This window comes from Kogia breviceps, chromosome 18 (assembly GCF_026419965.1).
Source record: "Kogia breviceps isolate mKogBre1 chromosome 18, mKogBre1 haplotype 1, whole genome shotgun sequence".
Lineage (NCBI taxonomy): Eukaryota > Metazoa > Chordata > Mammalia > Artiodactyla > Physeteridae > Kogia > Kogia breviceps.
In genome coordinates, this window is record NC_081327.1 from 10,493,686 (window position 1) to 10,508,766 (window position 15,081).

At 57.9% G+C, this 15,081-nt stretch overlaps 1 protein-coding gene across 2 annotated transcripts in view; it reads right to left on the minus strand.

The window, feature by feature from the left end:
- GRIK5 (glutamate ionotropic receptor kainate type subunit 5) overlaps positions 1-14,988 on the minus strand; it is a 50,218-nt gene extending 35,230 nt beyond the window's left edge. The window contains exons 1-9 of one of the 2 annotated variants that reach the window (XM_067020412.1): positions 13,940-14,988; positions 10,320-10,448; positions 9,848-10,012; positions 7,419-7,516; positions 7,157-7,322; positions 3,914-4,092; positions 2,048-2,101; positions 1,787-1,948; positions 37-189 (exon numbers count right to left, since the gene is read on the minus strand). In XM_067020412.1, the coding sequence (XP_066876513.1) occupies positions 37-189; positions 1,787-1,948; positions 2,048-2,101; positions 3,914-4,092; positions 7,157-7,322; positions 7,419-7,516; positions 9,848-10,012; positions 10,320-10,398 (1,056 nt within the window). In that variant the 5' untranslated portion in view covers positions 10,399-10,448; positions 13,940-14,988. The remainder of the gene's footprint in view (positions 1-36; positions 190-1,786; positions 1,949-2,047; positions 2,102-3,913; positions 4,093-7,156; positions 7,323-7,418; positions 7,517-9,847; positions 10,013-10,319; positions 10,449-13,939) is intronic. The other variant, XM_059045304.2, reaches the window with a different exon arrangement.
- Between the last annotated feature and the right edge of the window lie 93 nt (positions 14,989-15,081).

Sequence of the window (15,081 nt, forward strand, 5' to 3'; positions counted from 1 at the left end):
GTCCCGCCCCCTCGGCCCTCCCCGCTCCTGGCTCACCATGCGCAGGTAGTTCATGAGGCTGGTCCCATGGGGCCAAATGTTGGCCGACGTACAGGCCAGCGGCTTCACACCGATCTCCTGGCTGCGGTTCAGCTCCCGGACGGCGCTCACCACCACGTGCACGGCGTCGAACATCAGGGCAGCTGACAGCTGGGGTGTGGGGTGTGGGGGGGGCGGAGATGGGGAGGGATGGGAAAGATGCAGTTCAGCCAGGGGAGCCCCAAAGCCCCGTGGTGCCACCCCCAAGCCCTGAGACAACTCTCCTCTCTCCAGGAACATAAAACCATGCAGGTCAGGAGCGAGGAGGGTCTTCTGGGGGATCGGGGATGACAGTGGGAAAGACGTGCGTGCTTCCCACCCCGCCATGGGGGCAGCTCTTCCTGCCTGCATGCGGCCCGTGTCTGTTTGGGGAAGGGCACGTCTGAGAGGGTTTGCCTCGACGGCCAGCTGTCTGTCACCCTCAAGGGGGATGTTGGTGGGAGCAGGACTCCGTGTGTCTTTGTGGCTGATGTAGGGTCATGGAGGGTGGGGGGAGACAGCCACAGCCCCTGTCTGAGTGTGTCTGGGGACACATTTATGTGTGGGGCTGGACAAACGTGCCTATTTGTCTATATTCAGGGTGGACCTGATGTGCAGGAAGCAGGAGAGTGTAACGGTTATGAGTCCAGGGCTTGGGAGGCTCTGAGCTGGAGGCCCGGCCCTACTATTTCCTGTAGAGAGCCAAGTCCACACCTCTCTCAGAATCTCAGTTTCCTCCCTTGTAAAGGAAGGGTGATAGTTATCTCTGCCTCCGAGTGCTTATGTGGGGCTCAAGCGAGCAATGCATGCAAAGTGCTCAAAATAGCGCCTGGCACACAGTGAGGGATCGACACAAAATGGCCACCGAGCCGTGACGGCCAACATGGGACGTGCGTCTGGGAGAGCGTGTCTTGGCTGGGTGGGGTGAAGGTCTGAATATCCGTGTTGGGTAGGTAGGTGCGGGGTGCGGATGGATGCTCCCCTGTCCGTGTATGTGTGCAATGGCCCTGCATACACATGTCTGACTGCAAGGCTCAGTGTCTGTGTGAGTTTCTGTGCAAGTAGGACAGTCTCGGTACCTCGGTGTGTGGCTAGTTTGTGAACAAATACACATTAAATATGCATCTTTTGTATGTCTGCATTTATTCAACATATATTATCGGATACCTACTCTGAGCAGGTGGTTTTAGATGCTGGGGATACAATGGTGAACAAAGCGAAACGCATGCGCTCATGGAACTTACAAGCTAAATATCTGTACACACCTCTAAGCAAAACATAGAGCAAGCCACATGGTGATTAGATAAGCAAAGATAGATGCTATGGAGAAAAAGCTGGCAGGGAAGGTGGCTAAATAGTGGGCAGTTTGCCATTTTGTAAACAGGGGGATATTTGAGCAGTAACTTGAAGAGGAGGGAGCGAATTGCTAGTTCCCTGGGGAAGTGCACGCAAAGCAGCAGGAAGAGCAAGTGCAAAGGGCCTGAGGTGCGCATGTGCTGGGGCAGCAGAGGCACCTGGAGGAGACCCATGTGGCTGGAGCGGCTTGGGAGGTAGAGAGGAAGAAAGGGGTCAGACTTAGCTCAGGGTCACGCCGTGAGGCCTCGTGGATGCTCTCGGACAGGAGTGGGGCACTGGAGGGTTCTGAGCACAAGCGGCCAAGGCCTGAAGGGGCCCCGGTAGTGTCTGTGTGCAGGGTGCCTGTGTGCCGGGGGCGAGGGTGTGAGCTCACCGCGGGGCCGGGGTAGGTGCTGGCTTCACAGTTCTCCCTCCAGGACATGTTGAGGCTGCGCACGAACTCAGGATAGAAGGGGTGAGAGGTGTTGAACATGGAGAAGCCCAGGATGTTGGAGGAGTCCTCCACGATCCCATCCAGGTGCAGGATGGGGAAGTCCTGGGACCGAGAAGAGGGGGTGAGGGAGGGGCTGGGCCCGCGTCAGGGCAGACGCCGCAGAGGGCGATGAGGGCTTCGGGGGCTGCAGGGGGTACGCACCATGGTGGTGAGGATGTACTTGTAAAACGCTGAGGTCATTCCCAGCTCCGAGGCCTGGAGAACACAGGAGGCAGACATGGGGAGAAGCCGAGAGAGCAACAGAGATTTAGAGACAGACCTTGCAAGGAGACACCCCATGAGTAACAGTAAGAGACACCCAGAGACAGAGAGAGACAGGGAAAAGGAGACAAGTGGGGACAGAGGGAGACCTTGGTCGCTCATGTCCCGCAGGGTGACTAGTACCCCACGTGGAATGAAGATTTTGTTGGAGAGAATGACACCCTCCAGTGCCCGCCTCCTTCTTTAGGTCACTTAGAACACTACCTTCTGCAGACAGGCAAAGGGACACCTCAGAAACAGGGCGGGGGAGGGCGACCTTAACCTTAACCTTAACCCCCAGGTTGCCCCAAAGCCAAGTTTGGGCTGCTAATGTGCAGGGCTCAGCCTGGTCACAGCTCAGAAAAACTACCCCCTGCAATCTTTAAAAGCCTTTGGCAATGAAAGGCAGCCAATTTAAATCTCAAGATTCAGGACTTCCCTGGCGGTCCAGTGTTTGGGACTCCGCGCTTCCACCGCAGGGGGCACGGGTTCAATCTCTGGTCAGGGAACTAAGATTCCCGCAAGCCGTGCAGCGCGGCCAAAAAAAATAAATAAATAAAAATAAATAAATCTCAAGATTCATGTTGTGAGCCCCCTTTCTCACAGTCCTCAAGGAAAACAAAGCTAGAAGACGTCTCCATGCTAGGAATGCCCAGTTCTCTCCTGCTACCATCATTAGAACATGAAATGGCACCAGATTGCATTGCCTGTGTGGCGGGAGCTGTTATCACATGGGTTACAGCCCATTCCAGGAAAGAAAAATGCAGGCTAGGGAGGAGAGTGACCACCGGTCACTTGGCTCGCACAGGAGGGGCTGGGACCCCGGCCCAGGCCTGCATTGTCTGCCTCCAGAGCCCGAAATCTCTTTTCTCTCAGTCTCAAGAGCCCTGTGGATTCTGTCCACACTTCTTCCTGTTAGCTTCGATCGGCAATGATATATGGTTTTAATTTTTTTAAAACTGGAGAAAAGTAAATAATACAGATTAGATTATGAGGAAAAATTAAGAGCAGGGAACAATGAATGATTAATGAATGTGGGTCACCACTGGATGGCATGCGGAGGGCCCATGGGGAAAGGTCCTGCGCTGGCCCTTCCTGGGTGGTGCCCTTGAGACAGTCCATTCCCTGCCGCCCCCAGAACCCCTGCTTCTTCATCCAAAAAATGGTATCATACCTGCCCTGCCCTGCAGGTTGGGGTGAGAGCCAAATTACCTTGGTCTTTTTTTGGTTTTTTTTTGGCCCCACTGCACAACTTGTGGGATCCTAGTTCCCCAACCAGGGATAGAACCAGGGCCCCCTGCAGTGGAAGTGCAGAGCCCTAACCACTGGACCGCCAGAGAAGTCCTGAGAGCCAAATTAAAGAAGGCGCGCAAACACCTCGACACAGAGTAGGAGAGGCACTCAGTAAAGATGACAGGGAGCTCCCGCTACGCCCGCGTTTATTCTGGGCCAGGGGCTGTCCCAGTGCTTCCCCACCTTTCACTCATTAACCCTCACAGCACCCCACTGAGGTAGCAAGTATGCACAGAGAGGGAAGGCGACTGTCCAGGGTCCAACCAAGGGTGCAGCCAGCAAGCAGCTGAGCTGAGAGACAAAACTTCCTACTTAGCGTTTGCACGTAGGAAGCGGGGCCCTGGACCACCACGTGACAACTGAGGCCTGTGGGCCCTGGTTGACTTGTTCTGTCACCCCATGTTTCTGCTCCTGACCCTGTAGGGAAATCAGAGAGGGGACCCACCAGACAGGGGAAATCAGGTGGGGACCCACCTTACGGAGAATGAGGTGGGAAATGGATGCGTTGGCGTCGATGATGATGGTGGACACTTTGTCATCTCGGATCTCCTTGAGCAGCGGCGTGGGGTCCCGGCTGTTGTCCAGCATCCTCACTGACAGCGTCTCCTTGGAGATGAGGAAGCCTCGCACCAGTTCCTCCAATCGCAGCAGGCCTGAGGGAGGCGTGGGGCCCTGGGTTAGAGCCCCTCCGTGTGCCTGGAGAGGGTGGGGGGGGCCGCTCCCTCCTCTCTGGCACGGAGTAGCTGGGGAGAGGATCAGGGCTCGCTCAGGATGTGGGGTGGCTGTTCCGAGTGCAGCTGGCTCTCTTGGGGTGCTGGGCCCAGGGGCCTGATGCTTGGGTCCTCTCAAATTGAAGTGCCAACCGAGACCTCCCCCGACCTCCAGATCGCCATCTCCTGCCACCTTTCTGCCCCCACCGGGCTGCGTGACAAACCTCGCACACTTCACGCGTGCATAGCCGCAATCCGCTCTCCTCGTCAAACCACCACACCTCGCTAGGTCACTGAACAGACTCCAGCCGGCCAGGCACTCAGGCCAGAACCCCTGACGGCAGCCTGGCCCCTGTCTGTCTCTCACACCCACGGCCAATCCAACCAGGCCCTACTTTCAAAACACACCCCATGCTTCCCTGGTGGCGCAGTGGTTGAGGGTCCACCTGCCGATGCAGGGGACATGGGTTAGAGCCCTGGTCTGGGAAGATCGCACATGCCGCGGAGCAACTAGGCCCGTGCGCCACAACTACTGAGCTTGCGCGTCTGGAGCCTGTGCTCCGCAACAAGAGAGGCCGCGATAGTGAGAGGCCCGTGCACCGCGATGAAGAGTGGCCCCCGCTCGCCGCAACTAGAGAATGCCCTCACACAGAAACGAAGACCCAACACAGCAAAAATAAATAAATTAGTTAATAAACTCCCCCAACATAAAAAAAAAAACCCCACCCCGCATGGCACCACGTCCCCGTCACGGCCCTGGCCCGAGCCACTGCCATCTCCCGCCTGTGACATCGGCCACGCCTGCCCCCCCGGAGAGTCTGTTCCCTACACAGCAGCCAGAACTGCTGTGTAAAGCAGATGTGTCCTCCTCTGTTCCAAACCCTCCAACGGCTTCTCGTTGGTTCAGAGTGAAGGCCAAAGTCCTCACAGCCTCCAAGGCCCTACTTCATCTGCCGGCTCGCCTCATTATGTCCCTGACCTCATCTCCTCCTCTCCTGCTTGCCTGGCTCCGGCCACGCCGGCCTCCTTGCTGTCACACACACACACACACACACACACACACACACACACACACACACACACGCCCCATGGCCTCTGCGCTGGCTCTTCCCTCTGCCTGGAACGCCCCTCTCCAGAGCCCCACACTCCAGATCTTTACTCAGATATCACCTCCTCAGTGAGGCCCACGCCAACCATTCTATTTCAAATTGCACCCCCTTACTCCAGCTCTCCCATTTGTCCACAGGACTCACTACTCCTGACCAGACCACGTCTTCTCTATGTCCACTGCCTGGCCTGACCAGACCACATCTTCTCTATGTCCACTGCCTGGCTGTTAGGTTTGACAAGGGCCTGGCTCATGCACTACCACATCCCTAATACCAAGAACAATGTCTGGGGACTTCCCTGGTGGCACAGTGGTTAAGTATCCACCTGCCAATGCAGGGGACAGGGGTTCGAGCCCTGGTCCAGGAAGATCTCACATGCCTCAGAGCAACTAAGCCCGTGCGCCACAACTACTGAAGCCCGTGCCTAGAGCCCATGTGCCACAACTACTGAAGCCCATGCCTAGAGCCCGTGCTCTGCAACAAGAGAGGCCACTGCAGCGAGAAGCCTGCACACCGCAATGTGTGGCCCCCGTTGGCCGCAACTAGAGAAAGCCTGCGCGCAGCAACGAAGATCCAACACAGCCAAAAATAAATAAATTAAATAAATAAGTAAAAAGTAAAAAAAAACCAAAAACAAAATGTCTGCACTATGGCACGTGTGCAGTGAATACCTTTTGAAAGAGGAATCCCTCCTGGAGGTGACTGAGCACGGTCCTCTCTCTCCCCAGCGGTACCCACAAGCCCATCAGCCTCCCAGACGTCTCCACTTGAATGTCTCAAAGACACCTCAAACCCAGCGTGTGCCCCTGAACTGACTGTCCCTTCCTCCTCGGGCAGGACCTGGTCACCATCCATGACCCTACCCTCTCCCTTCCCTCACAACTCTCCTCAAATCCATTCTGGCCCCTCCGTCCCCGTGCCACCAACTGAGCCCTAACCGGGACCATCCCTCCCCGCCTTTAGCTGCTCTCCATGCCACATCTCGTGCCATGGAGTCTCCAAGTCTACTCTCTATGTTGCAGCCAAAGAGCCCAAAGAGCTCTTCCTGCGACACAGCTGTCCCTGCCCGGTGTGGGTACTTTCCATGGCCCCCATCGTCTTCAGGAAAAAACATAAGGCCCTCAGTGATCATGCCCCGTTCCCGGGTCCTGCTTCATTGCTCTCACACTGGGAGCATCTCTGAGCCACCTGGGGCCTCGCCTCTGCCCTGCCCTCTGCTTGGTACATGCTTCCTCTCTCCTCTCCCACCTCAACTCCTCCCTACCCTTCAGGTCCAGCTTAGAGGTCCCTTTCTCTGGGAGGCAGGCTCTGAACCTCCCAGACTAGGGTTGGATCACCCCCGCTTAACTCCTGAGGGCTCGCAACACTCTGCATCACAACTGCTCAACCACGGTGCCCCCCAGTGGCCCCGGAGCTCCGGGAAGCCGGGGACCACGCCTAGCGTTGTTCACTGCTAAACCACCAGGACCTAGCAGGGGCCCTGCTCCGAGCACACGTGCTCAGTCACTATCTGCGGACTAAAGAGTCTCTTTGGGGGAGGGAGTGGGTGGGGAGGGGGTGTTCTGTGGAACCAGAGGTCTGGGTTCCTAAAGGGTAAGGGATGGTGGAGACTAGGAGAGCCTGTGTCTGGATCCCCCGGGGCCTTAAAATCAGGGGGCATTCATGACTGTGGGAGACTAGATGTCTTGGGAAGGAGAGTCTGGGGAATAGAAAACAAGGTATCCAGTTCTCCTCCCTCATGGGACTTCCCTTTGCGGTCTGGTGGTTAGGACTCTGCACTCTCACTGCCAAGGGCCTGGGTTCAATCCCTGGCCGGGGAAACTAGGATCCCACAGGCTAGGCGGCGCGTCCAAGAAATATAAAATAAAATAAAGTAAAAAACAGTTCTCCTCCCTCACACTCGGCCTTGGCGCAGATGAGGCTGGCCGAGGGGTAGTTGAAGGACTTGAGGATCCGGGAGACAGCCAGGCTGACGTCCTCGTTACTTGGGTACAGGCTGACAGACGCGAAGCGAAGGTACTGAAGGCGGGGCATCTCCTCGGGACCCACCTTGACGTGGGGGATCTGAACAGAGAAGGACCTTTGCTTCCATCCTGCTTCCCCCCTCCCCAGCCCTCGCCTCCAGGGACCGCCCCCCCGAACCCCGCGCTCCCGTCTCACCTCTTTCTCCCCACAGATATGGCTCACGGTGGAGGCTGATGCAGGGCTGGAGGAGGGCCCCAGGACAGACACGACCCCCTTGGGCAGGATCTGACACACTGTGAGGGGTGTGGGAAGAGACCGCAGATTCAGGGACCCTCTTCCTCCTCTCTGTCCCCACCCTCAGGGAACTGCCTTGGCCCAGGAGAGAACCCCACACTCCACATGGAGCTGTCTGATCCTCCTCCACCAGCTGGGGACCCAGAAGCCCAGTCCCTGACCAGCCCACTGCAGGAGACAAAAGGAGGGGGCACAAGACAGAAGGAGACAGGGGGACATGGCAACAGAGGGCCGGCTCAGACCAAGAGAGAAACAAAGGAAGAAATGAAGAGGATACACCAAGGACCTCCTCCTGGCTGCAAACCCACGGCCTGGTTTATCAGCCTTTGTCTCTCTTAAGCTTTTTATCCACGCACAACCTAAGGTGCATACAACACCCCCTCTACGCTGAACCCACAGCCAAGGTCCTCTCTGCACTCTACACCCCAAACACCTTTCCTCTGTTGAATTTACTTGCTCCTCTTTCTTCCATTTTCTTTCTCCTTTAACACGTATGCATCTCAAGACTGGCAGGTGGACAGAAGCCTTGGCTTTTACCTGCCCAGTGCCCATCCCCGTGGCAGAGCCCTAACTTTTCCTGAGGGAATCACATGGTTCCCAGAATTGACTGATACCTGACCCAGGATCAAAGAACCACACTGTGCTGGCCACAGGGATTGGTTCAGAGATAGGGACAGGCTCAAACTAGGCCACTGAGAGCCTTCCCCAGGTCCTCTGCTAAAATTATCACTGGGTTTGCTAAACTGGTGAGATGCAAAGTTTTGAGCAGTTGAGGCCATCTTGCCACCAGCTGGGGAGGGCATTCCTGAAAATGAAGCCAATTTAGAGGAACGTAGGACCCAGAGGTGAAGACACAGAGGTTCCTGGAACATCATTTGAGTAATAAGCCTTGCCTGAAACAATCCTGGGATATCATTTGGGTACCTGGATTCAACCAAGCCTGAAATGAATCTTTAGGCCTTTTTAGTGACATGAGCTGATAAGTTCTCTTTTTTCCTTAGGGCAGCCTGAGTTGGGTTTCTGCCATCCAACTAAGAGCGCCGTTAACTAAACGTCTCATCTTCCTCCAAACTTATTCCTTCTGTGTCTTCCATGTTGGTGAGGGTCCCACCATTTACACACACCAAATACCTGGAAATGGTCCTCCCGTTCAATCTTCCTCCTAATGGCCAATTAGTCACCAAATCCTGTCTCTTTTTTGTCCCCGGATTCTCTCACATCTGTCTGCTTCTCTTCGACCCCTCCTCCCCTGTCCTGCTTTAGGGCTGTCAACTCAGGCACGCCCCAGTCTCCTCGCCAGCTACCCAAATCTAGCTTCCAGATTCCACTTTCACCAGCTCCCTTGTTCCAAACCCATCAATGACTCCCCACTGCCTGTAGGTGAAGGTAGCGCATCTTTCAACCTGACCTGTAGACCTCCTCGAGCTGGCCTGTCAATCTGCCCAGCCCCACCTCCCACTGCCAAGTCACACTCCAGTCCAGAAGTCTCTCACGATCCCCCCAAACACGTCCTGAGTCCAGCTGTTCAGGATGGGTGCAACCCCACATCAAGTTCCTTGGCCCCAAATACTCAGCCCTCCCCTCCGCCCCAGCTCCAGACTAGAGGCACATGCCTGGAATACCATCTCCCTCCACACCCTCCAACCCGGTCTGTCATTGTGTTCTGTGCTATCCCAGTCAAAAAAGTCCAGGAAACATTGGACCCCATTCTCCCTCTCGGTGATCTGAAACGCACATAAACATAACAAAGGCTCTGATAAAGGCCTGCAGGAAAGAAATCTGTCTAAAACACCTTTGAAGGCAGCATCTCCCAAAGGTCTATGTCCCCAGCACTTCTGTTCAAGGGACATTTGCTCAGTCTGTGAGTATTCAACGGACTCATGCACCCCGACTCTAGGGCTGGTTGTGTTCCACGGGTCATACCTTGAGCAACACCTCTCCCTCTATATCCTGCTCATCTGTCAGAGCTCAGCTTCAATTTAGTCTTCTCCAGAACACCTTCACCGTCCCTGCCCCTGAGGCACCCTGGCCTCGCTGCCTGGGCCCCTCATTACTTAGCTCTGGGGGCTAAGTGTCCCCAGCCAGCTGTGAAGCTTCTCTTTCAAACGAGGCCCTCAGCTCCTCCAGGGCAGCATGAGGGCTGATGCTCTCCCCACCGCCCCAGGCCCAGCAGCGCCATCTCTGGGAAGGAGAGGGCAGTGCAGACAGGAAGGAAGGGGCAGATAGAGCTAGAAGAGAACACGGCAAGCTGAGGCGGCCAGGGCCGAGGAACAGATGGGGGGCCACCAGCCTGCCCTGCCTCACCCCACGGCCCCTGTGGCCCTGCTCACTGGTGTCCGTGGTCTCGTACTGGCTGTCCCGCTGCAGCTCAAAGATGTCTACTTCCACGCGGGCCTTGGCTGGGACCTCGATGATCCCGTTGATCTGCTCCCGGGCCAGGGCCAGGGCCAGACGTTCACCGCGGCCACACACTGTCTGGTCGTCCAGGATGGCAGCTGAGGGGACACAGGAGTTGGGGACCATACTCCTGGGTGCTGAGGGAGGAAGGGCTGGGCTCCTGGATTCCTTGGCTCTGAGGGAAGGCTGGAGATGGAGTCAGGGTTCCAGACTCCCGGATCTGAGGTTGGACAGAGCCGGGATCCGGACTCCTAGGTCCGGGGGAGGAAGGAGCCGGGGGTTGCTGGGCCAAGGCCCAGACGCCTGGGTCCTGAGGGGCTGGCAGGCCCAGAAACAAGCCCCAGGGAGGGCTCTGGGAGGGTCTGTGAGGAGGCAGGGGCCAGCGGGGGCGCTGTAGGGCCTCACCCATGCGCAGTGATGAGAGCACCTGGCAGCTGGGGCTGGCGAAGGCAACAGTCAGCAGCAGTAGCAGCTCAGCCGGCATCTTCCTCCCTTCCTCATGGGGACGCAGCTGCCGCGGCCCCCACTCGCCACCTGCAGGGAGACCCCCAGCCCACGGGGAGATTGCTGATACAGGGGCCTCTGAGCCCCTTTGGGGCCTGCTGGATGGGGTGGTGACCACAGAGCCTGGGACACTGTTGCTGAGCTCTGAAGGGCCCTGCCCTCATTAGAGCTGACGAGACTGAAGGCATCGCTGTAGGGGGAGCTGAGAATCAGAGGAGCACTAGCAGGGAGAAGCCCACAGCACGCAGGCACTGAGTGGGAGAAACACTGCTAGAGCCACCAAAATGGGAGGCAGGCATGAAAAGGATCTCAGGTAAGAGCGAATTCCAGGAACCATCTCCACCCCAGTAGGAGACCAGGAAGTGCCACCCCCCCACCCAGTTCCGCCTCTGTCTCTGGGCAGGCAGCTGTTACTAGGCAACAGAAACCGGCTGGAGAGGATGCAGTGGTTGCTAGGCAACCCCATCCCAGGCCTCACTTGCCACCTTCCTGACGTCCCTGGTTCCCACAATCCCACAGGGAGAGAGGCCTGGACATCGGGGTCTGGAGGGGAGAGTATCCAGGAGTTAGGAAACTTGGGAAGAGAAAGACACATGGAGACACACAGATGGAGTCAGATGGTCAGACCCGAGGCACCTAAGGGACTAAAAAAGAAAAACGGAAAAAAGAAGGGTAAAGAGAGGGAAGGGGGGGAGCAGAGAGACAGAAAGAGGAAGAGAGGCCGGAGGTGGGAGGGATACCAAGAGACTCAGGAAAGGCGAAAGGGAAAGTAGGCCAAAGTATAAGGGAACAGAAAGATGATATGAAGACAAGAGAATGGGGATAGCAATGGAGAGAAACAGAGGAGAGTTACAGGAAGATGAGGACAGGACTAGGAAAGAGAAAGAGGGAAGAGATAGGAAGACAGTGAGACACGGAGATGGAGAGAGAAAGGGCAGGGCAGGGAGAGAAAGAGAGCAGGCAGGCAGGAGAGGGAAATCAAGACACAGGAGGGACACAGAATAGAACAGGAAGACAGAATGGAGAGAGGACACAAACCCACTAGAGATGCCACCAGAGACCTGGTGGGAAGACTGAGTAAAGCAAGGGGTGCACTGTGTGCATAAGCGGGTGCCAAACTGTGGCCCCGCACCCTGCACCAGGGAGCTGAAGACTAGGGGCAGACAGTGAGTCTCTGCTCCCCACAACTGCTCCAGGTGCCCTGGGCTTCCGCAGGGTGACCACTGGGCAGGAATGAGTTTGGTCAGATGCATGGTGCCCCCTGGCCAAGGGCCATGCCCCAAGGGAAGGGACACTTGGGTTTCCATTGGGGGGGGTTACTGAGAGGCCTAGAGTGCTGTGAGGTGAGCCTGGGGGGCTCCCCGCACCCCACTCATGCCCACGGAAGGAGGGCTCAAGCTGGTGAGATGGTAGAATGAAACTTGCTAATGGAGACAGAGGCACAATGCAAAATTCAGATCATCCCTTGAAGCCAGAAAACCTAGGCCAGGGCCACAAGAGACCCCCCCCTCAGTCCCTGCTCCGCCACCAACTCCCAGGTGACCTCGAGCAGATCCCTCTCTCTCGGGACCTCTGGGAAAGACAGGCTGGGGATGGGAGGGCCTGCTGGACAGCCTGGGGCCTGTAGACTGTAATCGGCATCTCAGGTGAAGGCCTGTCAAGGGTGGAGGAGCAAGGGAAGCAGGGAGAAGCTGGAAGGAGAATTCACAGGGGGAGGGATGTGGAGGGCGGGGCTAGGAGAGAGGCGGGAGTGAGGGGGTCATCCTGAGACACCAGGGGCTTCTGGGGGCAAATCAGGGAGCAGAGACTAGAGGATCGATAGAAAGACCAAGAATGAGACAAGGGCCAGAAGGGCAGGGACCCACAGGTGGCAGACACGGGTGGGAGCCGAAAGAGACAGTCCAGGGACAGGGCTGTGGCAGCAGATGGACACAGAGGCACAGGAAGGCACAGACAGAAAAACAGACCAAAGGTAAGTAACTGGGGCTAAATGAGAGAGAAGGACACACAGACATCACCTATAAGTGAGACACCAAAGGGGAGAGAGACAAGACAGAGAGTGTGAGAGAGGAGGGGCAGGGAATCAGGCCCGAGTCTCACAGGCCCAGGTACTTAGGCAAAGCCAGATAAAGATGGAAACCCAGCAGCTGAGTGAGCGGAAAGGGCCCTGCCAGGGCAGGAAGACAGACAAGTGGGCAAGTGAGAGATATCGCGAAGGGGAGAGGTCAAATGAGGTGAAGCAAAACAACTAACAGGTACAGGAACCGTGGGGAGAAGAGAAATCGAAAAACTCTGAAAAGAAGGAGGGCTACTAGGAGAGAGAGAGAAAAGGTATGTGAGCCACACAGTTTCTCTAGAGAAGAGGAAGGGGTAAGTGGAACAGACACAAGATAGAGAGACAGACTCCCACACAAGGAGAGAGAAGTGAGAGTCAGGGAGGGAAACTGAGGAAGAGTGAGTGACCTGGAGGGGCAGAGGCAGGAGACAGGGCAAGCACCCACATAAGGGGGGCAAGTCCACACAGAGATGCATCACTCAGAGCACCTTGGAAGGGGAGGTCATTCCCAGAGCCTGCAAGCCCCAAAGGGACGGAAGGAATGGGAACCAAAGGCCTGGCAGGGGAATGGAGAAGTGGGAAGAGAGAATGGGGGTGGCGGGGAGATCACCATAGAAAAGACAAAGCGGACCACGGAGGGCGGCAGTTGCTAAGGAGTGAGGGATGGATGAGACAGGACGAGGAGTGGATCCGGGGGAAGAAAGCAGAAAAGTAAGAGAAGGAAGACAGCCTCCGAGCCCAGAGTTAGAGAGGCAGACAGGGGAGCAGAGGCACAGGCAAAGCAAACAGGGGACAGAGGGCAGTGGAGGGAGGGCTGGACCAGGCATGGGGTCCTCCCAAAACAGAGAGAGGAGAGACAGGGGAGTTTTGGAAGACAGAGAGAGGAGAGGGAGACGGAGACAGAGATTAGCAGAGACACACCAAGAAAGGGCTGGGCTAACAGTAAGGAGAAACAAGTTGGACAGAGCCAGAGAGAGGCCCAAGAGACACACGAAATGGAGATTCCAAAACGGAAAGACATTTCCAGGAGATAGAGACCGGCTGGGATGGGACGCATGGCAGGCAGAGAGGATGAGGCTCAGAGGGCAGAAGAGAGACCGAAACAGAGTGAGAGAGCAGAGCCGGTCACCGCGGGGCTGAGGCTGGAGCGAGCAGGGGCGGAGACCAGCCAGGAGTCCCGGAGAGGGAGTGAGACCGCAAGTAAGAGCCAGCCAGCCCCTCAGGAGCCCAGCAGCTGGGGGCTGGGAGGCAAGATGAGCTGTGTACCCAGAAGAAGGGGTGAGGAAAGGCCAAGGGGAAAGAAGGCTGGGAGATGGAGGGCGCAGGGCAGGCCCCTGGTGGGGGAGGGTATTTGCCGTTCCGGGGGAGCAGGGGAATGCGGGGGCCCCCCACCAGGCCGCAGTGAGCCCAGCCTTCCAGGACCCAGGCCCGGCCCCAGCCCAACCCCCATCCTGCAGACACTCACGGATCCTGGTGGGACGGAGGGCTGGGCTCCCTCGAGGCCCGAGGAACGACAAGGGGGAGATGCTCTGACGCTGGGCGGTGTGGCTGGGGCGGGGGGAGAGGGCAGTCCACAGGGCCCCCTCCCCCACCTCCGGCAGTGGCCCCCAACTAACCCAAAATGGGGGTGCTCCCGGGGCGCAGGGAGGAAGGACAGGTGGAAGAGGAGAGGGCGGGCCGGGGAGGGGAGGAAGGGGAAAGGAGAAAATGGAGGAGGGAAGGGGAGAGAGGAGAGGGGGAAGGAGCAAATGGAGGGGAAGGAGGGAGGAAAGGAGGGAGGAAGGTGAAAACGCAAGGGAGGGGGCACAGGCAGAGCCGGGGGAGGGGGAAGCCGGCCCAGGCAAGGGCCCCCGCCCCCTCCCCTAGCCAGGCCGGCCTGGGGGGGCCACGGGGGGCGAGGACTGGGTGGAGACAAGGAAGCCGGCCATCGGGAGAAGTGGGGGAGGGGAGGGCTTGGTGGGGGGGAGGGGGCCACCCCTTCCCCCCTCCCCCCTGGAGCCCCGGCCCTGCCCTGGAAGAGGCTAGGGCCTGGAGACCTCAAGCCCTCAGCCCCCGCGGGGAAAGCATGCTGGGGGCGGGGAGAGGCGGAGGAGTGGAGGGGCTGGGGAGGACGGGGTGCTGGGAGACCCAGAGAGTGATGAGAGGGCCGGAGAGGTGGAGAGATAGGGAGGAGGCAGAGGAGGAGGGAGGGGAGGATGGAGAGAAGCAGGTGGAAGAGGGAGAAGGTGGAGGGTGGGGTGTCCCCGAGGGCACCCAGCGCAGGGCCTCAGCAGGAGGGCCTGGCCATGGACCCCTGGTTCCCTGTGAGGAGCGGCCGCTGGCTCCGGGTCCCCAGCTGGGCCTGCCTTCCTGCTGCTGGCTGCCACCACCGCCGCTGCCACCACCACCACTTCTCCTTCTCCCCTCCGAGGCCGCCGCCTGCCCGCCCGCCTGCCGCCCGCGCTGGGTCCTGGAGCGCAGGGGGGCGGGGGGGAGAGAGATGAGGGAGGGAGGGAGGAGGGAGGGAAACGGGGAGGAGGGCGGGCAGAGAGAGAGAGAGAGAGAGAGAGAGAGAGAGAGATGGAGGGAGGGGAGTCGGGGGAGGGGGAGCCCGTATTGGTCCGAGCT